Source organism: Erithacus rubecula (assembly GCF_903797595.1).
Source record: "Erithacus rubecula genome assembly, chromosome: 2".
Taxonomy (NCBI): domain Eukaryota; kingdom Metazoa; phylum Chordata; class Aves; order Passeriformes; family Muscicapidae; genus Erithacus; species Erithacus rubecula.
Window position 1 is genome coordinate 58,820,880 of NC_136685.1, and position 26,633 is coordinate 58,847,512.

Consider the following 26,633-nt stretch of genomic DNA (forward strand, 5'->3'; position numbering starts at 1 on the left):
TCACCAGTATTCCTCAGGTGGCAGAAATGTTCTATAATGTCGTGTAACTCACACAGAGGTCATATGGGTGGACTTGATGATTGGCATAACAATAGGTGAGTATTTCAGGTAGCAAAGGAATCCCACTACAGCCGTGAAGTGCCCAGCTGCACCATCTGTCTCAAATCCACCTTATAACTCAGCTTAATTACATTAGTGCACAGCTATTTTCACCTGGGAGAACATAATAGATTTGAAGAGCTGATCTGTGCTTCTGCTGAAGTTTGGATTATTTTTAGTTCCTTGCGTTTGAAAAAAATAATTAGGGTTGAAGTATTGTAGCTCTTGGAGAAATAATCATACTTGGACAACACTGACACTGCTTGTGAAGTTTAAGGTCTATTCTGTTTACATTGCTGACAAAAATAAAGTTTTTACTGTATTTTTTAAGGAGTGAAGTTCATCTCCTTAGGGCTTGCACAAATTTTGTGCTTTGGTCAGGTTCTAACGCTTGCAGTGATTTCAGCTGAGCAGGTAAATTATAGTCTAACCTGTAAAATCATGAAGAGAGTCAATGATCAGCTTCTGATTATAAAATATCCACCACAAATGCTAATGATGATGTTCAGAAACCTGGAATAATGTTAGTTAATTGTTGTGCTGTGTGAATTTGAATTTCTGACAAGTGAAAAATGATCTGTCACCTTGGTATATTTGAGATAGACAGACTTGGTGTATTTTGTATGGGCAGATCCTCTGTGTGTGGTCGTGAGACACCGTTATTTTTCTGACACTTCTCAGAATAGACTCCAGAAAGTGAAGAACTTGTGTTACCTCCTTCCTCTTGTTAGCTAACACAGTTTTATAGAACAGAATTTACATTACATTTTTAAGAGTTTTCTTTTAAAATTTCCTAGTAGAGTTTTCTTCTTTCTTGATTTTTTTTTTTTTGTGATTAATATATACATGTAAAGTTATAAAATTATATTTCACTATTATAAGAACATTTGATCAGAAATTTTTAGCCACCAAATTGGGAAGATTTAGTATAAGGGAGAGTGTATGTCATAGTCACTTCACTGGCTTTTCCAGCAATACATTGCCCTGGAGCTATTCCTGAACAAGATACCGTTTCCAAGGTGGGAAGATAGTACAGGAATTCCTAAGTAGCTGCTGTTAGAAAGTAGAGTAGAGCTAGTTGACTCTGAGTTGGAATTCTTTTTAGCAGTGTTTATTATTAACCTGTTTCCTCTGTTTTGTTTGTTGTTGCATTTTTTTCTTTAACTTTGTTGGGGTTTTTTTAGAGGGTGGTGTTGGGGTTTTTTTATGTAATAACTTCGTGCTCCTTCATTTTGGATGTTTTTAAAAGGAAGAGAGACAAGAAAAGCCATAGATTCTCTTACAAGATTTCTATATGTCTGCTTCCAATATTTTTCTCTATTTTTAGCCAGGTTGAAAAAAATAAAATATAAGTATTTTGAATCTGCTTTATGCTTGAGGTATTTTGGTTGGATTTTTTTCTTCCCTCAAAACTTCTAACAAACATGTACAGGGACTCTGAATTCATGTAACACTGGTGAGGCATTGGTGGATGTCAGTGAGTGTTACTTTTGTTCTTAACGCATGATGTTCTTTACAATGAGCTTCTCATATTCAGTCCAAAAGTGAATGTAAATGTGGAAGTTTTTGAAATGGTCCTGATTTATACCATCTGTAGTGTAATTTTGTCAGATGTTAGTTAAATGAGCATTAGGCTCGTGTACTTTTAATTTAATGTAGACTAAATATCAGGGATTTAAATTTACTGCTTTTTTTTTTTCTGGTGGGAAAATACTCCACCATAGATGCTAAATCCAAAGAACTTCCAGCTCAGCACAGTTATTGCATGTGTCTTATTTTAACAGGAATGAACCTTTCCTAATGGTGCTCATCAATGATTTGCTAGGAGGAGGAACTTTATTGTTCTTGGTATTTTGATCTTATAGCAAAATAGCTATTCTAGCTAAAGATGAGCAACTGTCTCTCCTTTCTTTGTTAGAGTGTTTTATCTGTACAGAACTACAACAAAGTGAAATCCTTTTCTTACAAAGGAAGGCGATGAAAGTACTATTTTATCCTTTGCTCATCCTTACCAACAGTCAGTTTTGATTTATTTTTATTTGACTTGGACTTGTCCTTGTGTTTATAGGGAGTATGTATGGGCAATTAAACAGACATATCTTACAGCCTAAGAACAGGATGACCATAGAAAAGAGACAGTGGTAGTAATGTGCATGCTGTAAAGGAATTTGCCTCAATGCAACTGAGTGTTGCATAACTCTACAATTATTATTCTGTGGAAACAGGTGTCTTTTCTGTGAAAGAAATTTTGGGACTTGAGAATCCTTGTGAAGGAAAGGGAGTCAAAAGCATACCATAGACCTTCTCTCTGTCACACTGTTGTCTGCAAGATGGGAGAAGAGCAGACCTCCACCAATTTCCCTTCCAAGAACATAATAGTGTGCAGCTATCTTGGGCATATAGGTGATTAAGTCTTAATTTTTCATGCCTTAATTATTTTCCTTCAGATTATAACCAACTATTTTCTTTAATAGCCCTTGAAGGAATAGTTAAGAAACTTACTCAACTGAGAACCAGTAGCAGCATCTCATCCATGTTAGATTCGTATCACCTGTTATTTTTCTCACATGCAACTTTCTGTTCTGACCTGTCAAATCTTTTGCTGCCCAAACATATGTATGGGATATACTTTAGATATAGATAATTTCTGTTGGTGTGGGGATTTTTTTATGTCCCCCACAACTGTGGTTCTCTGAAGTCACAACTAAATGTGGGGAGTCCAAAATGAAAAGAGTAATTCCTTTAGATCTGAGAGCCACTTCATTCATAGGAGCATTATACTTTTTGTTTGGTACCTGTGAGGAGTCCTGGGCATGTTTTCCTCTAAAGTAGGCGATAATGTAACACATTTTGTGTTCTGTGAACAAATAAAATGGTTATGTGGCAAATCCTTGGGACTAATAGACACTGAGGAGGGTGTATTTGTTAAAATGAAGTGTATCACTTAAGGAATGTAAGGAGACTTGTAAAGCTTTAGAGCTTTTCTGAGTCCTCATCTTGGCAGTTTACTATCAAGGCCCCTAAATGTATTCAGTGAGATGTTGACAGTCTAGGTATTTTTAAGACTACATCTAACACTAAAGACATTCCTTCCTCAAAGCAGCTCTCAAAATAATTTTTTTTTTTGCCATTGTCTATTTGCCAAAATAATTCCCTTGAGCTTTTAAAGATCAGACTGGCACCCATTGGGGATTGGATGCCAACCATATGATACCTTTAAAAAATAGGTATATGTGGTGGGTTGGATGCCAGTCTCAAGATACCTTTTAAAAATGGATATTCATCTGCAAAGCAAATACACAGAACTTGCTGGGGAGCATCACATTCTTCCCAGGGGGTGAGCAGCTGCACTGTTACTTGCAGAGGCTGCCAGCCACTCACACATGGAGTAAGTGAGCACTGGGGGAGTGGATACCTCCCCTGCACGTACTCAGATGTTGCTGCTGAGCTGCACTGCTCCTACCTGGCATTTCTTATTCTGCAGCTGCACAGGGGATCCCAGTCTTTGTCAGCCTGGGGTGTGCCCTGAGCATTGTGAAAACAACCAAGGAGACAGGGTGAAAAAATTAGAGGAAGTGAATCCAACAAAATGGCACAGAGCTTCTAATGTATCCTTACATTGTACTTGACTTCAGAGCTTTACCTGAGGTGTTTGAGTTAGGAATTTGGAGTAGGGTTTCACATGAAAGCCTTAGAGAAATCTGTGGTCAGAAGAAGGTACAGGGTTGGACCTGAACCTTTCATTTCCATTTCTTGCTGGTTCAGCCTTACCTCTGATTTCATTTAGCACAAGGCTAAGTCTGTAGGTGACATGCTTAGCTTATTGACTGTGTTCTACTATGAAATCAGATTGTAAGCTTAAAAAAAAAATAAAAAAAAATTGAAACTCCTTTTCAAGGAGCAGAACAAGCGAGATGACAGCAGCTGCAAATAATGCACATCTTTCAGTGAAAATGTGGAATAAAGGGTGTATGAGTGGCAGTGGAAAGCTGTGCCAATGGCAGTGGGGGCTGTGAGCAGCTGCTGTGCCCTCGGTGCAGGGCACCACTGACCAAAGCTTATCCCGAGGCAGGGACAGGGATCTTACATGGCATCTGTCCCTCAGATATCTGGAGGCTGCTCCAGCCCTTCTAGAAGGAGGGGCTCACTTGTGTTGTTTAGACTAGAGAAACATGAAGAATTTGGGTGGTGTTTCCTGTCTCCCAGAACTCATTTGCCATTCATCTACCCCCTCTGTAACCTGCAGCCCCTGTTGTGAGTTGGCAGTTTTTCTCAAGAAATGTAAATTTCATTCTTTAGCTGCAATGCAATGTTTATTATTAATAGTAGTAGTTTCTTCTTAGTAATAATCATTCCTTGATGGATATAATACCTAAGAAAGTGACAGCTCCATATGAAAATGAGGCACATCCATCCACAATGTCACTGGAAACAAAAGTCAGAGCTCTGCAGGTGTGGGAGAGAGAGGGAGTGTCTCATTAGAGAATGCAGTAGAAGACAAGGAGGATAGTTAAGATGGGTGATGCCAACTCACTGTCTACCACATCTGCTGCATTTTTGTCTGGTATTATTAGTAGGAGAAATTCTTGCTTGATGCTCTTTGTGGAATTGGATTAGTTTGAATGGAGGGAATTATCCTGACATTATTGTAATGGCACAAAATAAAGCTCATAAGGGAAGGTGAATGTAAGAATGATTGCAAACAATCTGCAAGTGTGAAAAATTAGGATAGAGAAAACTTAAATAACATTTTAAAAATATTAATATTTAAAAGACAGTAGAATGTTTCCTTGAACTAAACATATGCAGAAACATTTAGAACTAAATATTGGTTAGAGGTAAAGTATAGTGAGAAGCAATTGCTCATTAACTACAACTCTACTGCTTATTCTGGGTGCCTGTTCCAACTTTCAAATTATGTTTTAGTTACAAAAATCCACTTCAGTTAACTAACTTCAGTTAACTTGTGAGTGTACAAAGCTGGCACAGGTTCCTCAAGGATTGACAGGGATGTGCATTCATGCACATACCTGTGTTATATATATATGTAATCTATGTACACATGTGTATATAAGTGTAGCTGTATCTCTTTGTATAATGAAAGGAGAGGCACTGAAATACAGTAGCATGTGAAGGTGGTCATTGTTTTCTCTGGTTCTTGTACTTCAGTGTTCCATTTCTGTTCCCCACTGCACACCCATCTTTTTTCTTTGATAGATATTCTTAGGGATTTTTTCAGTTCTATGGTCATTAATATACTGTAATATGTGCCAGTATGTTGTACCTACTGTATACACATATTTATCCATACTTGTAACCATGAGTAAAGATCAATGTATTTATTAGGGAGTTGCATAACAGGACTACTTTATAAAGCAAATAGGTGATGCTCAGTGATTCCAGGAAGATTGTCCAGTTCCTTTTGTCAATGCTTTCTTTCAGCCTTTAAATGTTCATTTAAAAAGTTGAGTACTTTCCTAAAAGTGTAGGATTGAAAGAGGCCTTTGGATAGACTGAGTCCTGTACTCTGCTACTGTAGGCTATAGCCTAATCTCCTTCATTGTTCTGTCCTGGCAACTGTCAGGTCTTGTGCTTGGAAGGTGGAACTGTTTCAGAACCTTTCAATAGCATTAGAAATGTAGTATGATTTATCTGGGGCGGGAAAGGCCAGCTATTCCATATGCTCAGTGGAGTTATAATGCATCACATCCTGTGCACCCTGCAGAGATGTCAACTTCACTTGTAATTGCAGAAATGCTCGTGCCAGGTACAGGAATGTGGCTCTTCAGGTGCAGCAAGTTGTGCTGTAATCGAACATTGGCCTGGATTATTTTCTGTTCCCTATTTCTGTGGCAGTCCATCTGCAAGCACATCTCCATAGCTTATGTGGAAATAAATGCTGGAGAAGACCTCTATCTTTAGAGCATATGCCTCTCCCCAGGAAGATGGATGGAGGATCAGAAATTTTAAAAAATGAGTCACTGTGACTCACTACAGTATATCCATAATAAAATCTGTCTAAATTTGGTAAGGAACTCTAGGAACTAATTGCCCTAGGTACTTACCCCCTCCCCCCCCTTTTTTTTGTAGGTGTTTGTCCCTTGTTTCTCTAATAATTATTTACTGTATGTACAGAAATAAGATTTCAGTAATGTCTGTTGTGTGGTATTCTATATGAAGGACTTTGGATCTTGCAAAACTTATTGGTGTCATATTTTCAGTTATCTCCTTCAAACACCGTAATGAAATTAGGAATAACAAAAGCTCTCAGAATGCATTGGATTTTAGTGGTCTTGTATCGTGTTAGAAAGTGTGAAAAAATTAATAAAAGTGTCAATAGCATGTAATAAATTTAGATTACCATATGTGGTTTCTGTTGGGAAGAGATCATGTTTACTATAGATCACACATTTGCTACTCCAAAATTACAGTCACTCAGAATTTCTTGTCTAAAATCTTAAAGATAACAACATTGTTAGCAGCATTAAAGTATGCAGTCAGTTCTTGAGTAGTTTCTAGCACATTTAGGATTAATTGAATTTGATTCCTAAACTTCAAGCTGGCAGTTAAACCAGAGATGTTGAAGATCCTGAATGCTGAACTTTTAGATCAAGTTTTTTTTTACCACTATCCTTGTATAAAAAGGAGCTCCAAGAAAGCATAAGACTGACTCACAGCTTTGTGGAAAGTATCCTGTTTAGGGGCAAATTGTTGGCCTTTACGTTGTGCTTAGTATCTCAGGCCAAATTTTATTTGTGAAGGATCATATCCTGTGTGAGACAGTGGTTTAGAAACTGATTAATACCTGTGGTACATTTTTTTCAAGAGTAGAACAACCACAATTTGTATTTTCATAGAACTAAAAAAACCCAAAACTACAACCAACCAACAAACAAACAAAAGTAATTAGACAATATAGAAAGGCTTTGTGGACCACAAATGGTCCACAGACAACTTACTTTTGTGTATCAACATTCTCACTCTTTTGAGTACAAGACAAAACAGTTCAGACCTTCAGTACCTATGTGAAGATGCTAAGTAGAAAGCAGAGGACCATAAAGGCAGAAGTAAAAATGGGTCCTCTGTGAGTTGAAGCTGTTAGTGAAAGTAATAATATCTTTGCATTTATGGGTTAGCAGTAAAATGCCTCTTTGTAGAGGGGCAATTCAGGAGGGGCAATTATGCATTATTTAAGTGTGCTAACAGTGGGATATGTTTTCATATGCTTTACATTTGAACCAACATAAAAGCCAAAAATCATCTTAATACTTAGGGCAATCCTTCCTTTCTTTCTCTCTTGTTCAATGTGTTAAGTGTCTAAAATAAAATTGGAAATACTCAAAGCAGTTGTGGACTCTGCACCTGTAGTCAGATGTGAAATGTAAATTACAGCATCATCTTTAAAAAGACCTCGTAAAATAACATTTGTTCTGTGTTTAAATGAGTTGAATTTTCAAATTACAAATTTGCTTCCTTTTGAGGCTGTTATCAGAAGACATAGAAGAATCGTCTCTCTTTAATTTCTGATTATAAAGCAATAAGGTTACTTTGGAAGTTATTAATTTGTATCTAATTTAGATGGATGGAGGCTCTAGTTAATCTTGTTTACATTCAAATGTACTCTTGGATGTTTTACCAAATTTGAACAAGAGACAGGTAAAACAGAATCTGAATTAAAATTTTCAAGTTTTAACAAGTTTCCTATTTTAAATAGAAAAGAAATAAAACACAACAAAATAACTATTGTCAGTTTGACTGTAATTCGTATTACAAAGTCAGATGGTGTGTCTAATCTATAAAGCTGTGTGTTTATCTCAAATCTCTGCCAAACAGGGCAATTTTAAGACAGGTAGTAGCATTCTTAATGTTTTTAGCCAAAGTATTCATGTTATTTGAACAGCCAGATTTTTTTTTCCTCAATTTTGTCTAGCAATTCATTCTGGTATGATGCAGAATTCATTTTGAATGGTCTGTGGAACATGAGCAGTGTCTAAGTGTTTAAAGATTGGTCTTTTAGTGATGATAAGTACCTTCCACTCATTAATGGTCATCATTAGTCTTAGCAGCTCCCAGCCTTTAAAGACAAAAAATTTTCAGTGTTATCCTTAAGTTTTTCTTCACTTCTTTCATAATACTGTTAGGCATTGCTGGCAAGTACAGTTATGTCATTGTTGCATTTTGCCTCAGGGTAAATGAAATTATAGCTCTGTGCATTGGATTTATATCAAAATGAAAACAAAATTTTGACAAATCTGTGCTATTCTTGTTTAGGTGGAAGGGACAGAATGAAACCTCCAACAAAATGCATCTACTTGCATTGCTGTAATGGAATATTTAATCTGCTGCTCTTCCAACATAAGAAATTTTTTAAAGGTCTGAGTGTGATGTAATCCATCTGGGGGCATGGTATAATTTGCCCAACTGGAAACAGGACTGGTGACTTGGAGTGCAGCTGCAAGGATGTATTAGCTAGAAGCCAGTGTTTTTCTGCAAAATCTCAATTGGGGCTCTTCTAAGGTGTGTGACAACAGAGAGGTGATTTGTCAAACTTGCTTCTCCCCATAATCTTTACCTGTGAATGAAGAAATGGTTTTCCTGTGTTTGTTTAATGGTTCAAGGGTTGATGCTTCAGACTGGCGAGCTCCACTGCTAGACACATTCTTAGGTTGTGACCTTGACACACTAAGTGTAACACTCCCTAAATAAGTGTAAGATCATCCCTCAGCTGTCAAGTTTAGGTTCTAGGTATGCATATTATATCCTAGTTCTGAAAACTATTTCCTTGTGAAGTGGGAAGGGTCTATCTACTCATCTTGGGAGCTCATCTTGGGACTGGAAACTTTAGGAGGATCAGTCCATATCTGCAATCAGCAGAATATATTTCAGGAAATTGTGACTGTTGCTTTTACATGATTAATTATCTATTTAGTTTTATGAAAAAGTGTCATTACAGCTGGATGTTTATTAAGTAGTTGAAATAACACCCTACTAATTGAGCATTTAATACATGTTTACTTTGTTTGCATACTCACCATCTCAGTAAAATAGCTGGGGGCAGAATTTACTTGTGTGCGATTGTAAGTGCTCCATATATATCTGCATGTTTTTGAAAAAAACTAATTTGGGAAAAAAGTTCTTTTAAGAAAAAACTAATTAGGGAAAAAAGTTTTTAAGAAAAAGTCACTAACAGAAGGTAAATTGTTTTCCTGCTGGTTTTTGCTTCAGGCACTAGGATGACATGCTTTTTTCAGTTTTATACTGAGGTCTCAAGAGATACAGTATTTGTAAAATCGGTATTAATTAAAAATGAGAGAGCAATTTAGTAGGTTTAGACTTGATTAGATCCTCCAGAAAAGCTCAGATAGCTCTGATGTGGAGAGAAGTATCTAAAGCTGCTTTGTATTCATTCTGCACTCAGTAGCAAAGCAACTTTCATATGAAATTTCTATTTTTTAATAATTTGAGACTCTCAGGAGTTGTTTTGAATATATGTATTCATTCTGAGTATTTAAATTGCGTGCAGAGCATGCAACTTTATTAGAACTCGGCAAGAGGTGATGATTTGACAGAGTCTGACAGCCTCAGAGTAGAGTGGGGGAATAATTTGAGGGAGTGTTGGATAATCTATGCAGGGCTTCCTGTTTGCAGCTTCTGTAATGGAATTCTGTGTTCCAGTGTTCCCTGTGATTTTATTGAAAGTGTACAATGCCTTCCAAAAAGGTCTGACAGTGAGAGATTGTGCATTTCCTGACAAGCTTGACAAAAAGATTCCAGCTGTTCTCGAGAGGTGCCTAATGCTGGGCCGAAAATTGCTATTTTGTGCATCTTTAGGGTTTAAATGCAATATTTATTTGGCAGTATTGTTTAACTGGTTCTTTAAATAGCTGTTAGCACAACATGCAGTTTCGGTAATGCTGTTTTTGTTTGTAATCTTCTAAGGTTGTGCTGGTGAGATGGAATGAACCATTCCAGAAATTAGCAACCTGCGATGCAGATGGAGGAATATTTGTTTGGATACAATACGAAGGCAGATGGTCCGTGGAGCTCGTGAATGATCGCGGGGCACAGGTTGGTTTCATGTTTTCTCTGCAGTCAAGAGTAATCAGGTCCTGAGAGACCAAATGAAGAGGACAAGGTACTTTATACTTTTCAAAAAGCACAGGAGAAAATGAAACGTTTCTTTATTGAAAGGAATGTGTAAGAATTGTCACAAAGGTGACAGTGCTTTCCCAGTAGGCATGACATCAGAACTTCAGCTGGGCTAATAGTTGGCCTGTCTCATTCTGTGCACTGTTGCCTTTTATTAAATGTAGAAATATCCTACCTGGCCCATATAACTGTTTTCTTGTCTTTGATATCTTAAGGTAAGCGACTTTACATGGAGCCATGATGGGACTCAGGCACTTATCTCCTATAGAGATGGATTTGTGCTGGTCGGTTCAGTCAGCGGACAAAGACACTGGTCTTCAGAAATTAACTTGGAGAGTCAAATCACCTGTGGCATATGGACCCCAGATGACCAACAGGTAATGAAAATGTGGCATTTAGGGGTGTCAGTTGGATTGCATTGGTACTCTATAGAATATACCTCTTAAAAAGTTGCCAAGTAAAGCGGTCACTTGGTAAGATCAGTTTCCATCAAAAGTGCTGTTTCCACTGATAATGAAAATTTAATTAATCCTGTTGTTCTTATTAGGTGAATATGATAGTGTATCAAGTTCCCTATCATCACTTTTCACCCTGATTCACACAGAGTCTTATTCAAAATTAGTTGTTTGAGACAGGAATCTGTTAATTGTACCCTTAATTTCTTGTTGCAGCTATCTTATGAACGCGTTTGAGCAGAGATACAGCCTGGACTATTAAACATCTGTCTGGTCATTTCTGTATAGATTTGTCCAGTCTGCACTTGCAGCAAAAGCAGTTCCAGCAGCAGATATGATTATGTCTTGCATTCACAGAATCAAATGTATGTAACTGAGTGTTAAAGAGTTGTCCCAACCTTATGCAAATGAAATTTAAAAGAATAAATTTTACTGAGCTTTGAAAAAGCAAGTTAAAATCATCTTTACCAGTTTTCTAAGGAATTATATGATAGTGGACACAGCACCATTTACAGCATGGCTGGAGTTGGGGTGCTGGTTTCATTTACAGGATTTACTTTAGTCCTTTGCCTTTCACTGCTGAGCTGACTGGATTGGTGTTTCCTGCCACATGCTTGCTGTCATTGTGGTTGTGTATGTGTGTATAATTCAGTGCTGAAGGAAATAATGGGTGTAGAATAGTGCAAAGAGAAACCCTGTTAGGACCACAGATTTATTGTTTTCCTTCCTTCATTTTACACTGACGTGGAAGGATGCTGGTTCAAGACTCGAGGTTCCATTGAATTTAGAATACTATAAATTTATCCAAGGTAGAGTTATTTTGGGAGTTGCTAGTGGAATATAATAACACTGATAATGTACATTTCTGCAGAAGCCTTTAATAATTTTAGAGTACTCTGCAAAGAATAATGAATTAATTATTGCAACACTGCTTTTTAAAGCCAGGGAGTCTGCCTGCCTCTTTTTGAATCTAGGGAAATGTAAATCTTGACAATAAATAATTTACTTGAGATCAAGAGGAAGAGACAAGCAGCAGAAGTAGGAGGGGAAGCTAAGATCTAATAGCTCTCAGTCCTATGTTTTAAACATGAGGCTACCCCACTTGTGCAATGCTCGGTTGTTGCTACTGTATTTGGAAATATCTTCACTTGAGTGTTTAATTTGGAGTGGCTGACTGACTGCCTTTAATTCAGTTTAGCCAATATGTTTGTACTCTCTAATCTGGATGCTCCATAAGTGGTTACTTCAGGAAACAAACACTTGTTCAGCGTCCAGATAAATGCTTTTGAACATAATGGCCAAATCCAGCTATGTGAAAATGACTTGCTTGACTTACAGACTCTGCTGCTGACAGACTCACTGAAATAGAGACCCAAACCAGCCATGAGCTTGATGTTGCTCTGCACAGTTCTCCTTAACTATGTGGTTTGCAGGGTTTTGCGTGTTAAGTGATGATGGATCTTTCTGTTAGTCTCTGGAGCTGATGGAAAGAAGTGATCTTCTAAAATATATTTAGATGTACTTGCCTCTGGAGGCACGAGGAAACATGAATCACAGAGGTGCTGGGTGAGAGACTGTGCTCAGTTCAAATTAAAAATAGCAAATGGGAGGGAAGGACGTTGCATACATTACACATAATAAGTGTTTATAGAAATGGATACCCTTACTAGCTAATTGCCTTACCTAAATTTTCTCCTGATTGGTATATGTGCAAATGAGAACAGAATACTATTCTAGTCAAGAGTAGCTTCAGCATCTTCCCTATTGCTCAATATACTCTGCTTGTCAGTACAGTGACTGAAAGATAAATGTTGACATTTAAATTTAGATTTTTCTACTGTTCTTTTTGTTACCCATGGCACCATGAAGGTTGCTAGTGAAAGTATTCCTCGAAAGTGTAACACTCCACAGTCACATGACCTTTAACACAATTGCCTTTAAAATTTTCATTTCCAGGGGGATTGTATTGATCAGTATCAATTTTCTATTTTCCTGATAGAAATTTGCTCAGTATAGTCTGTCTGTTCACCTCACTCTCAGTTCTCCTAACTTTCTCCTTCACTCCCTTCTGCATGCATCCTGCTGGTTTCTCCTGTCTCCTCCATCTTTTCTCCTGCATATTCAGCACCACTAGGCTGTTACCTCTGTTACTCCTTGCTATGGATGGCTCTGTGGCATCTCTGCAAGAGGAGGGTAATTTCCTAACACCACCTTTGTGTTGGAGACAAGGAAAGGTTGGAGCTGCAGTATCAGCATCATCATCTTGTTTGAGGATGTGTGGCCTCTAGGCTTGTGTCCTTGCTGTGCTTGAAGTAAAGCACCTTTGAGGTAGTGGCTAATGTGTAGAAATGGGATGACAGCTAGAGAGGTGGCCAGGGTGGACTACAGTCCTCCTGAAATTGAGGATAGAATTGTGTCTTTTAATTGATTTGGTACATACTCTGCCCTGATTATCAGCTGATTTTGTTGATACTAGCCAAAATTGTTTTGCATTTTCTTTTAGGAGGAGAGTATTATAATTCTTCTTGTGGCTCAGTTGTTTTTCAGGGGTTTTGATCTCTCCTTGTTTGTTGGGGACAAACTTGTGTTGAGTCACATGGCTGACTGCAGTGCTTTTTCTCAGCATCATCTCTCTCAGATGAACTTCTCATGGAGGTCATTGGTAAATTTTTACTACAGTTTACAGCCAGATCTTGAGTTTGGACTTTGAGCTGTGGGCTTCTTCAGCTTCTTAAGCCTTTTGAATGTGATTCTGCATGTTTATTTTGGAGGACTAGAAGTCAGTTTTCTCCCTTCATTGTGTGTCTCTAGGCCTTTTCATTCAGACATTTCCTCCTCCTCCTGTACCCTGTAACCAGAGCTCACATCTGACCGAGACAGAGCCCCATGGGACTCTTGGGGATGTACAAATGGAAGATTTTATAAGCCTGTTTCTCAGGCAGAGTGCCATGCTTGTGTTAAACTTGGATGGGATTATTTAAGAGCAGGACTTTCCTTGCAGTTTTTAAATTGGTTTTTTTCAGGGCTACAAGAGGCTGTAGGAGGCATGTGGAGTGTTTTTCTGGTGAGCAGGCTCACTTGTAATCATGTAGGGGTGAAAAGTATATTTGAAATTAAAAATAAATCTGAAATACCAGAGAATGCTGTATCCTGTCTTGAGACAGTTCTGCAGCATGGTCTCATGCTTGTTTTCAAAGAGGGAGTGTACATACCATGCAGACTGAGGACTTTGTAAGTGAGAAAAGCTTCACTTTTGTCTAACCAAAGGGTTTATTTATAATTACAGAAGCAATGTCAATAAGTAATTGAGGATTTTTCCTAAGCCCACAAGTCATACAAAACATCTTTCCAGTGCTTTATCTCCCTTCCTGTGTGTTTGCTGAGTTTGCAGTGACATTTTTCTATCAACTTTCACTGCCCTCAGGCTAACTTTTCCCTCTCCTTCTCCCTATATTTTACACATTAGAGAGATTATCTCTCTTCATGATGGAGAAAAACAGTGCCAGAGAACTGGGTGAGAACTTTAGAAGGTCTGATTATCCCTTTGTTTACAGCAATATAGTGTAACTCCTTGAACTTCCCTGGGGTTGTTTCTGTAGCTGTTTCTGTGTGTGAAAAGGGAAATCACTCTCCAATAGAGGAAACCTTCAATGAAAAGGAATTAATATATTTTAATTACTGGATATCCCAGGAGGTGCTAGTAACCTGTATTTGTTCCTGCATCTCTGCCAGTGCAAATTATTAGACTTTTCTGACAGCTGTAAGTGCCCGATTTTGGTTTTCCCCCTTTTCCTGTTGTAAACTTTTATTTGTGGAAATTCAGAGACTGGACAGGATTCTGTTTGGCTATGACACAACAGGTTATGTGTACATACAGGTTTATGTGAACTTTGCCAGCATGCTTCCTTCTGTTTGCTTTGAAAATAAGTATATAAGCAGCTAGGCTAATTTGGTTTGCATCCTGCTGGGTACAATATTAACTGTTGTATGTGGTCCCATTGTGATGCAGCATGCACAAGTACTAAAAATGTGCAAATACAGGCCCCAAGGTTCAGCCTCTTCTGTGCCTAATCAGACAAAATTATGCTTTCAGTGAAACAGAAAAGCAGCACCGTGTTAGGAACAGATATCCTGTGCACTGAAGGGTCTGACAATGCACTGGAAGAAAACAGTGAGACCAGCAGCAGATGAACTGTGTTGTATCAAAGACAATGCAGGATGCAGGAGCTCTGTGTTGTTTTTGTAGAAGTCTCTTGAAGCTTGCATTAGCTGTGTGCAGGGAGGCACTTTCTGAGCTGTTACTGACTCTTGCTCCCAGCACTTGCCATCCTATTCCCATGGCAACCATACAGACGCTTCAGCATCTTTTTTCCGTGACAAGCAGAGGCAGGGGCAGCTTCGGCTCCTTCCCCCTGCCTGCAGTGCATCAGGGTGGAGCCTGAGGCCCAGAAGGGAGCTCCATGTGAAGAAGGGATGTGTGTTGTTCCTGTGCCCAGCAGTGGAGCTGGGTGGGATCCCTGTGCTGGCACAGCACACTGTGCCATCTGTGTCCCTGAGCAGGATCAGCCCTGTGCCGTGCCCAGTGCTGCCCTGTGGTAGCCACAGCTCCCAGGGGAGGGAGGAGCTGATGGACAAGAAGTGCTGTTGTATGGTTACCTGTGCCATCAGGTGTTTCATGAGCTTCTCTCTGGGTTCATGGGTTTGGTATGGCTTTAGTCCTTGGCAGGAATTTCACCTAATAAATCCCCTTTAGCACAGTCTGCTCTTGGATTCCGTTTTCATCTGTGACCTATGGTTCGCAGTTGATGCTACCTTTTCAAGGAAAAGGTGCTGTCAACAGCTCCTAACGTGAAAGTAAGGACAGTAACCTAACCTAGCTTCCAGAAAACAGTTTAAACCCATAAAATTTATAATTGTTTAGAAATGTTGCATCTGTTTGGGTCATGCTGTTGCCTTCCAACCTACACCTGCATTTGCCTGTGGCTCTGGAACGAGATGTTTGTGCTCCCACTCATCCTCCTGTTTGGTTTTATTCAGGTAGTCCTTGCTGTTATGGAAGTCACTCTGGTAAATTTGATTATTCTCAGACATCTGGATCTGTGGAAAAAAATCTTAAAGATGGCTTTCTAATGAGTTGACAGAATGATGAAAGGGAGCTACAAAGGAGCAACTGGGGCAGGATGGGAAAAGTAGCTATTTGCTGTAATTACTATGAATGAAGAGAAGGAAGGACAAAATGAAAAGGTTACAGCCTGTAAAATTTGAAAATGTAAGCAATTATTTCAGTCTTTATTAGAATAATTATTGTTCCTATTAAGGACTTACAGGTTCATGTAAAGGAGCCTTAAAGATGCCTGGGAATAATTATATTTGTGTCTCTTAACATACAAAAATGCATTGTTTTCTCCCAGCAATTCTGGATGGAGACCCTACCAAATGATGGTTACAATGACTAGGGCTCCTCAAAATTGCACTCTAAGATAAAGTAGTTGAGGAAGATCTGAAAGCCTTATTTTCATTGATGGATGAATTACTCAGATTAGTGGGAAGAATGGCTGGAGGCTTTTTATAGCATTGAAGACGTGTCATTAATTAACCAGGCAGTTTATTCAAGCCACAAGGACTGCAGACAGTGGTTACATTGCATATAAGCATTTTAACATTGCATGCAGCATAATTGTGCAGCAGCATTAAAATGCAAAAAAAGAGGACAGGGGAAGGAGACTTCAGTTGTCTTTCAAGATAAATCCGTTTGTTATATAAAACAAACAGATAAAACCCATCACAGCTTAACTGTCTAATATTTTGGACTGTTTTTAGAAGCATTTCAAACCTTTGTGGCAAACTTGCTATTAAAATTAATGATTTCTGCTTACTTGTGCTAAGGCTCTGTAAATATTTACTAAGCTATTTCAGCATTTTGTAAACAAACTGGGGGGGGGTTATATAAACTTAAAATGTTTAAATATTTTTGCAGACTTTGTATTCTTGCTTTATATATTTATACATACTGGAAGCCAGTAACACTTTGTTTTTGCTCTTTACTTGGGGGACTTGATTTTTATGATGGTACATAATAGTGACAGATTTTGTGGGAAAAGTAATGTGAATTTTAAGTGGTATTTTGCCTTTCTTTCTCCCATCATATTTTATTATGTTGTTTTCAAGCTGTATTGTGCTGCTATTTCCTAAATAATAGATACCCCTTTTTTTCCTTCCCTTTTTTCCTGATATCATTGTATGGTTGTATTAGCATTGTTTTTTCTTTGCCTTTTTGTCTCAAGTAGGTTTTTATGCATCATTCTGCTGAGAATACAGCTTCCAAAAAGGAGGAGGGAGAAAACTCAGCTTGGTGCACTGTGTCATTTCTTGGTTGCGCTTTCCTTTTTTCACTAGCAATGAGCAGCCACACTGCAGATTTTTGTGCTCAGATGAGGAATTTTTAGGCTTTGGCTCGAGTTTTGGGGAGGGTAGGCAACAGTAATGTTCCCCTTGGAGCCTCTAGGGCTCATGCACAGCTTCAGGAGCTATGGCATCTATCTGTGGGTTAATTCCAGACAATTTTTTCCTGCCAGAAAGCCTAGTCTGTACTGCACAGTCACTGAGCGGGTAATTGGAGGAACAGAGCAATAAGGTGATACTTCAATGTGCTTTCTTCTTCCCACTCGCTTCATCTGTGCCTTGCCTAATCTTTCCCTGGATGCTCTTCATCCAGCCTGCAGAGGCAAGGCACTGAGAGAGCTAACGAGATGGTGCCATTTGTTCTAGTCATGAGAGCTGTAACATGGGGGTTGTTTATGGGCTGATGGCATCATGGCTCGTTCTCTCAGTAGCTCCTGCAGTGTTTTGTGTCAAGGCTGTTTCAGATGAGTCTTGTACAGAAATTTTTCTCTTAATGACTCTGTCTGAAAGGAGTAATACAACTGTTTTAATGTTTTGCTCGTCCTTGTAGACAGGGTATTTGATGTCTGTTAGTGCAAAAAGCAAATGCCTGAATGGATTTCTACATCCCTTTGGAAGCATAATGTGTACTAGGATGTACAGATCAGACTCAACAGTGTACCTTGTAACTCTTTCCCTATGGCTCTCAGGTTGCAATATTGCTATTTTAGTTGACTGGAATCTGAAGTTTAAATGCTGCACAGTCTACCACGTCTTCACCTCCCTCGGGAAAGAAGGATGTTGATGGCAGTGACAAGCAAGATATGGAGGGAGAGATGAAAACTTGTGCTATTCAGTTAATGTGTCCACTTAGCATTTTTATACCTGGTGCTGTTTTACATTTTTGTAGCATCAATGTTTGAGTCAGCAAAGATGAGTGCAAATAGAAACAAGACCAGTCTCTGTGTGGGAGGTGTCAGGAAGAAAAAGTCATTTGCCTCTCCACTCACCTTGCTGGCACTTGTACAGAAAGATTTTGCTTATATAGCCTGAAGTCTGTAGTTCTCTGTGACAGGGAGTGTTTACTTGAACTTGTGGTTTTGAAAAGCTCTGTGCTATGCTTCAGCCCTGGGGCAAATAGTAAGAATGAGGTTTTGCAGTGCACCTCTGTGAGGGAGCAGCATGCACTTGTGCTATGTTTTAGGTAGTGTAGGGAAAAAAAATGAACCTTCTGCAGGAAGGTGCTCTCTAAGGAGAGGTCATATGTAGGGTAGGAAAATTGCTTTGTTTGTTCAGGTTTTGAACTGGTCAGGAGAGGGCACGTGAGTGGAAGTGTAATTCTTACAGAGGGAAAACTCTCCAAACTGTGAGTTTTACAGCATTTTTCAGGAAGAGGCCACTGCCAAAGCCACTTGGCTGAGTATACTTTGGCCCCAGGCTCCCTTGGGTTCATCTGGAGCCTTGTGGTCTTTTCAATTCAAAAAGAACTGTAGCTGCCAGTGTGGTTGATTTGAACTTTATCATCATTGGTACTTAATCCATCAATTTTCTGGAAGTTTACTAGAAGACTAGGAGCCAAATGGGGTCTTGAACTTGGGTCAGATGTCTTCAAGCCTGCAAATAGCCTGAAACCTTGGTGCAGAAAACAGGGATTAGAGTGATTGAATCTCAATGGGGGATATTTGTGGATTTCTGCACTAGGTTTTGTCTGGGAAAGCAAAGCCAAGTTTCATAGTAAATGGCAGAGGAAAGGTGATACTTTGGGAAAGTGATATCACATAGTCTTTCTACTGATTTGACAAAAAGAGATAGTATACCAATGGAAAGCAGGAGCAATACCTCTTTATTCTCCAAAACCTTTCCCATCCATGTTTCATCCTGCATGGGCTCAACCTGAGCTGTCTTTGTCCAGGAGCCAGTTTCTTGTCAGTGTTCAGATGTTGAGGGATTGTTGGCAAGCTGAAAAGGAATTAATCCTTCCTTGCTTTCCTTGCTTTTTAAGAGGATAGTCATTCTTCTTCAGTGCCTCATTTGGTAACAGTTTATTACTCAGCCTGACTCCGTGTTGGCTCAGTTACACTTGACCTCACCCATTCCATGTATTTCCTGACCATGCTGAGCTACTGCTCTCTGCCAGCACCTGAAACCTAGAAGTAGAGGGCAGAAGTTGAGGGGCTAGCTTCCATTAGTATATAGCTTAACCCAGGGGCTTCTTGATTCTGTATTATGAAATTCAAAACAGCAAGGGCATTTCTTCTAAACAGCTTTGTATTGCATTTTCGCTGGTTGAGAGTGCTGTGCTTGTTTCTATGTAATACTATTTTCAATTAGGAAAAAAAACCAAACCACAAAACCCAGCAGAAACTCTCAGACTTGTAAAGCTCTGAATGGGATTTTAGCTTCAGCAGTGAACATATCTTTCAGGAAATAACTAAAACCTGACTTGGGAATAATGCAGGAGACTGCCAAGTGTATCAGTTGACTTCTTTTTCTGATTGAGTGGTTGTTGGTAAAACTAATTGCATTTTCCCACCAGATGTTGTTTTAGTTGCTATGTATAATTGCATATCTGTGAAGAATATGTGTTTTCAGAGACAGACTTTCCCGGCAGTTTTGTGGGAAATCAGAAAACAGCACTGCTCAAAGAATATTCCAGAGTACTTCTGCTGTGGGAGTTCAGTGGTTCAGGCTTAGAGTCCTGTCCAAGTTAATTGCCACAGAAGATGTTCTGTAGAAGGTGTTCATCTGTTGGCCTTTTATTCATTTTGTGTGCCTCTTCAAATGTGATTTTTTTTGCACTTTAAGTAAAATGAGGCATGTCATTAATACAGTGAACACTATATAGGAGGGTAACTCTTCACTTAAAAATCTAATTGCTATAGGATGCTTTCTTGAAAAATGTCTTGAGAGTCAAGGAGGAATGTAGAAATGTGTGTGCCTGGAATATACGAGTCAGAATTAGTCCAGGTACAATTACAAGAATCTATAATAATCAGCCTTTCTGTGATTTTCCAGAATGTTTTCATATAACATTTCATATAACATATTTGCCTGGACAATTGCTTCTATGCCCACATGTCCAGAGTAGTTAATAGCTTGAGATCCTGGTTTTAAGACTACTTATATTTTTGACTTCTGAAGTGGCATGCAAGACTGTATCTCATTTACAGTCATTCAGCTACATTATATTATTTTAGCAAGATATAAAGCCAGTGTAGTTTGAATTTTAGTATTTCAATATTTATTAAATTGATTTGTCACTAAGATCTCTGATGGGTTTGCTTTGCCTTCTCATTTGATGGCTTTGTAAGAGTTATCTAGATCCTGTGGACTTTGTAGAAGAGAGAATGAAGAAGCCTGAAAGTAGGTAACTAAGCCAGTTCTGCTTTTGAAAGGATTAATGGCCTCGAATGAGAATTTCCCTGCTGTATGTATGTTTATATATGCAGTTAGCTGAATGATCCTGGGCTGGACCAGCCATGTATGGGGCTAGTAACTCCTCATGTCCAAAGGAAACAGAGACTCTTCTAAGATTTTTGGATGTAAAGACAGTCAAGAAAAATCTAGTGTTTTCCCCCTGAGCTTGTATGGGAATTTTAGTGATATCTCTTTTTGTGTCAGTTCAAGAAGTCGTTTTTCAGTGGCTGAATTTTTAATGGAAATAAAAAGTATTCAGCAGGAGACTAGCTGTCTCCCTCACTCTGCTTTTCTTTATTTCTCTCTGTATTTTGTGGCAAAAAGAAAGAAAGCCAGAAATATGACACTGAGAAAAAACAAACTTTCACTTTTTAATGTATCCTAAGAGGAGTTTGCTGCACTGTTTCCTGCTTTGTGATGGAGAAACAGTAAACAAGAAAAGCCCAAGGAATGCAAAATGCTAATATTACATTAAATGGACTTCAGAATGCTGTAGTTAAGCCTAACATTCTTTTGTTAAGCTAATGAATGAAAATAATTAAAGACAATAATTTCCTCCTGTACTTCCTTCATTACTAAGCCTACCTGCATAAATAGAAGGTTGGTCCATCATTTTGTATATTTATCACTTTATAGTTCAGTTAATCTTGAATCAGCAAAATAGATTTATCTCTGTTAGTATGATGGCAGTATGGTGACAACTGTGAAGGCTGTTCCTATCATAAACACTAATGTTTGTCCAAGTGGCTAAATCAGAGCAAACAGAACTAATTCCTCCTCCTTGGACTGCTCAGCATCTTCTGACAGTAAAACAGTTGACCTTATTAGCATTTTTGCAAAGTGTACTTTCTGAGGTGCCTAGTTTTTTCTGTGTGGGAAGATGGAGGAGGAGACTGAAGAAGAAAGCATAAAAGGTCTAAATTTTGAGAAACTGAAGGTCAGTGAAGCAAAACAGAACAAGGCAGGTGCAAATGCAGAGCTGTGCTGAGCAAGTTATGAAGTGGCAGCATTGATGCAGCCCAGTAGGATGGCACCAAGATTTCTGCAGATGTATGTGCCAAACACACACACAAAGGCAGAGAATAAAACAAAATACTGAAATGGCAAGGTTTGCCAAGTAGATAGGAACAGGAATCCTTCAAACTTTGGAAGTACAACCCTGGAGAATGTTAAAAACCAAAAGCTGCTACCTGCCCTGTGGGAGAAGGAATATCTGTAACTTGAGAAATTACTCAATGGAGTTACTTAGCCACATCTTAGGGAAGAATAAGATTTTTAGGGAAGACTTATGATTTCATTACAGATTATGTTAATTCTCAGAATGTTTCAGTGTGTCCAGGAATTTAGATGCAATCTGTTTATGCGCCTTGCATAGTCCTACAAGGAAAGTTCTGTCTGTATGTGAAAATTTTGGGTTTTAAGAATCAGATTAGACCAGGATGGAGTTAGCTAGATTGATTTTCAACGCTGTTTTAATTAGTGGAGTCTGTAAGTTGTTTTGTGTTTGTGAGTTGTCAGATGTATGTTCTTTGTAAAAAGTCAGAGGGGATCTGTTAAAAATCCTGAGCCAGCACAAGTAAAACAGACACGTTCATTTTTTAGCATTTCAGCATCACAATACTGGAATATCTCACTTTAAAAGTGCTACCCTAAAGTAGCCTTCAATGGCTTTATATTTCTTCCAGTAGCTGTAGCAAATCCAGCTTCTAATGCTTCAGCTTTAGCTTCAGTCAAAGCTTTGGTCATTTCCCTGATGCAGAATGACAGCCCCTGTACTGAAAATGTATTGATTAGATTTCCTGGGAGTTTTGTTTAACCAGCAACATTAGAAACCTTCAGTGTTAGTACTAAAGTGTCATGAAGAGAGGCATCTTGTTTTATTGATATCTTTCTTTAACACTATTGACTGCTCAGTTTGTACAACCAAAACCTGAGGCTGGAAATAATTTTGCCTTCTATTCCTCATATGTATTCCAATTATCATAAAGCTTGAGCATTCTTACTGTTGATGAATTCAATTTACTTATATTAAACAAAATTAAATAGCAACAAAATGTGTTTAAAAAAATGCACTGCTTTTAGAAAATGAAACTTTTACAAAACAGTGGGCCTCCCGAGCTGGACCTTCAATGCACCAGGTCTTTGGTCGCTCCATTGTAGCTTTGTGCATCTTGGTGCTGCCAAGACACTTTTTGCTGGTCCTGTGTCTGGTCCAGGGCACTGCAGCATCAAAAGAGATCTTAGAGGAGCAGCAGAGTGCAGCACAGCACATCCGTATGGAGCAAAGCCACCCAGCACATCCAAGCTGTTCCTCTTGAGCTGAATTTTTAGCTTCTTGGCTGTTGCAATATTCATCTCATCATAAGAGGAATATTTCAGAGCAAAATATCCCATCTTTTGCTTACCATATGTCTTTTAGAAATTGTTGTACTTCAGACTGTTAATTGAAGTGTCTTTGATATCTTGGGCATTTAAGGGGGTTAGTCTTGAATGCTGAAATTCGTGGATGATAAAAGTCTTTAGATGAAAAACCTATTAGTTTATCAAAACTAGTAGTAAAACTCATCTCAAGTTAGCTCATAGACCAAAGAGGTCAGCACATTCCAGAGAAGGGTGTTATTCAGATTTGTTATAATATATAGGAATCATCCCAAGCTTGGGTTTCATGGAGAATTAAGACAGAACTGAGCTTATGTTTCAGAACTGAACCCACCTTTCAACTGTTGGTACACTTGGAAAACTGTGTGTGCTATCCCAATGCTGTTTATCACAGTTTCCCTTTCAAAGCACACAACATCTGGGCACCACAGGATTTTTGACTTTTAAGCAGCTATAGCTTCACGGTAGTGTAGGCTTTGTCATGTTTGATATTTTGTAAAGACATACTGTATTTATGTTGTGGTACTGACTCATACTCAGAATGTATTGGGTGATTTTAGGTATTTGGTTATCAGATTTTCCATGTTTTGCAAATGCAATTCTGCAATTGGTAATACATGTAAGATCAGTTGTAATAATAAGTATGAAAGGAGAGGAGATGATTCAAGAGAAGAACAGAAAAAGGGGCCAAAGAACCACTTCAAAAAAAGTACTTGGTGGGGTTTTTTAAATTACTCTTTTTAAAACTTAGCTTTTGTGTTCAAGGATTAAGAAACTAATGTAACTTGTTACCTTTTTCCAGTATTCTGCCTGACCTCCTAGATCTGCAAACATCCCCCCTAAAAATTAATTTAAGTATCTGAAATGTAACTTCTTAATTTCTCTGCTAGATCCTTTAGGGATATCCTGTGGCTCAACCTTTTGTCTGAAGGTCAAGAGAGTTTTATTCATCTGACATAAGGAGCTTGAGTGTGGCATTTATAACCTGAGTAATGTTATGGATGATAACACCATTAGACATTTTTACAGCTTCAGCAGGAGTTCAGCCAGCAGGACTATCAGGCTGATAAATGCTTTCATCTTAAAGGTTGTATTGCTACAATAACCCTGAAACTTAAAGCTGCTCCTTGAAACCTACAGCCTGGCTGAAGAGATTAAGTGTGCCCTCTGATATTTCTGGGTTGCTAAAGAGCTCTCTCAAGTTCCAGTGCTAGAATTAAGATGCTGACATGCAGCTGTTCTGAATTGGAAATTACTGAGTACTTCATAATTTTGAATTATTTGGGGGCAGTGCTACTCAAAAGAATTAGCTTTAGATTGAGATGAGACTGAACTGTTGAGTGATGAGCCCAAAGATTTTTTGCCCTAGCCAATTATAAAATGTTTCTACAGGGGTTTAGGAGGCAGAGTCTTGTGCTGCTATTTTCAGAAACAACAGAGGTTCACCTCCTCTGTCTTGGTATTTGCAGTTATAGAACTTTTAGGAGACTAGTTAAAAACTAATCTATAGTAGACTGAGAGTGCTAGCAGTGAGAACTGGTAGGATTTTTCCTTTTAAGCTTGTTTTGTTGAGATTGGAAAGAGAGTGGCTGTGTTTTGAAAGGGAATGGTGAAAGTGGCTGTGCACTGATCATGCAAGTGAAACCAGTGGAAATAATGAAAGTGTGAAAGGAGATGTGATGATACAAGTGGAAGAATAGAATAAGGGATCACAAGGGAGGATAGTGTGAGATGAACAAAGGTTGAGTTCTTGCTTTTATATCTAAGAATAGTTTTCTGAGGCTTGTAGCAAAATTTCAGCTTCTGTTTTTGAATCCAGCAACTATTTAACACAAAAATATTTGTAACATGTAATGATTACAGTTAAGGCAGCCAGATACTGGGTTTTTTTCTACTTTTTTAGATAATGGGAAATAATTCCATTGTTTTTCTCAAGTTTTGTTTTGTTTTGTTTTGTTTTTTTGGGGTTTTTTTATTAAGACTTAAGATGCCACACTTCCTTTCTAAAACTTTCAAAAGTGCAATAATGACAATTGCTTCCCCAGAGACTACTGTTGTGTAAGTCTGATACAATATACGCATTGAATGCTGCAAGTCTGACACAGCCTCTCAGTAGGAAGATAGAAAAGAAGACCTCTGACAGCAGAGGTTACTGAGGGTGATTGCAGGCTTTGAGCAACAATTGTACATGGAGATCCTAAGTAGGCTATGATTCTTCAGCTTGGGAAAGAGATGACTAAGGCATTAGATAATAGAGGTCTGTAAAATTGTGACCAGTGTTAAGAATGTAAGTAGGGAACAATTATTCATGTTTCTTTCAGTGTAAAAAGCTAAAGGTTGCCAAATGAAATAATCAATTATCAGAGAAGAGGGATTGGGTTTTTTTGGGTTTTTTGTTCTTGAAAGCCACAGGAGTGTGCAGGGGAAATGATTGCTCCTGATCTTTTACTGCTCTCCAAACACTTGACCACCTTTAAAGGTATGATACAAGGTTAGGTGAATTTCTGATCTGGGCATATAATTGTTAGAATCTTAAATTTACAAGTCCTGGAAATAGGTGGTAGACTGAAGAGCAAGTGTAAGATTTGACCTTACTTTTAGCCTCATTTTTAATGCTGGCTAGTTTTCAAGTTGATGGGTGCTTTTAAACTTGCTTTAAAGTGTATTTGCCTCTCACAGAATTATGTGATAGCTGCAACAGCCTTGGCTAATGCATTTATTGCTTCAGGATTTATTAGTCGTTATTTCCTGAATTTTTCCCTAAAATTCATCAAATATGCAGGATTTTAACTTTCTTTAATCCCCAAGAAGAATTTATTAAAAAAGAAATTGCAGGTTCCAGTCAGTTGGACTTCAATCTGTATGATTGGTTATGGAGTTGTTTAAGGGCAAGAAAAAAACGTAATTACCATTTTATGTTTGAAATGGTGGGTGGATTTTTTTTTTTTTTTTAATGCATTCTCCCACCTTCTTTAGCTCGTCAACTGAATAACCTGTCCTTCTCTATTCAGATTTCTATTTCTCACAAGCCATTTGAAGTCTCTTCTAGGACCTCACTTTTGTCAGCTGTGTCTTTCCTTTTGATATTGTTATGGCTGATACACACCTCAGTTTCTGCCACCAGGTTTAGGAGCTTTTGTATTAGCCAAGAATACAAACAATCTGTGGTAGCCTTTCTGCTAGTTCACTTTAATTCCTGTGATGATCAAGTTCAAATAAAGTCTAATGTCTCATATTAAAGTGAATGAAGTGCATCCACCATAAAACATTACTTGCTCACAGATGTTACAAACTTACCTGTAGACTCTGCTGCTTTAACTTTATTCTTTACATTCAGCTTTGATTGCAGTGTCCTGTTCTGGCACCCTTTCACCTGCATGGCTGCTTTGCTTTCAGTTAATTTCTAGTGTAGCTAGTTAATGGCACGATGCATCTGAAGGAGAACCCTGTGGCTGACATTTGGTGGGACTGAGGGCTGTTGTGTTATTTTCAGGTCCTGTTTGGCACTGCTGATGGGCAGGTTATTGTCATGGACTGCCATGGCCGAATGCTGGCCCACGTGCTCCTTCACGAGTCAGATGGCATCCTCAACATGTCCTGGAACTACCCCAGCTTCCTGGTGGAGGACAGCAGCGAGAGTGACACGGACTCTGATGACTATTCCCCACCACAAGGTAGGGTTATGTGCATATCCTTCTGTTTCAGCTTTGCACGTGCTCTTGAAGGCATCTCAAATGCCAGGGCATTGTCATG

General features: G+C 38.5%; 1 protein-coding gene across 6 annotated transcripts in view; it reads left to right on the forward strand.

Moving 5' to 3' along the window:
* The window catches only part of TULP4 (TUB like protein 4), a 142,844-nt gene that overhangs the window by 85,355 nt on the left and 30,856 nt on the right, over positions 1–26,633 (forward strand). For all 6 annotated transcript variants that reach the window (XM_079331028.1, XM_079331033.1, XM_079331029.1 and 3 more), the window contains 3 exons: positions 10,039–10,167; positions 10,464–10,625; positions 26,374–26,554. In XM_079331028.1, coding sequence (XP_079187154.1) covers positions 10,039–10,167; positions 10,464–10,625; positions 26,374–26,554 — 472 coding nt within the window. The remainder of the gene's footprint in view (positions 1–10,038; positions 10,168–10,463; positions 10,626–26,373; positions 26,555–26,633) is intronic.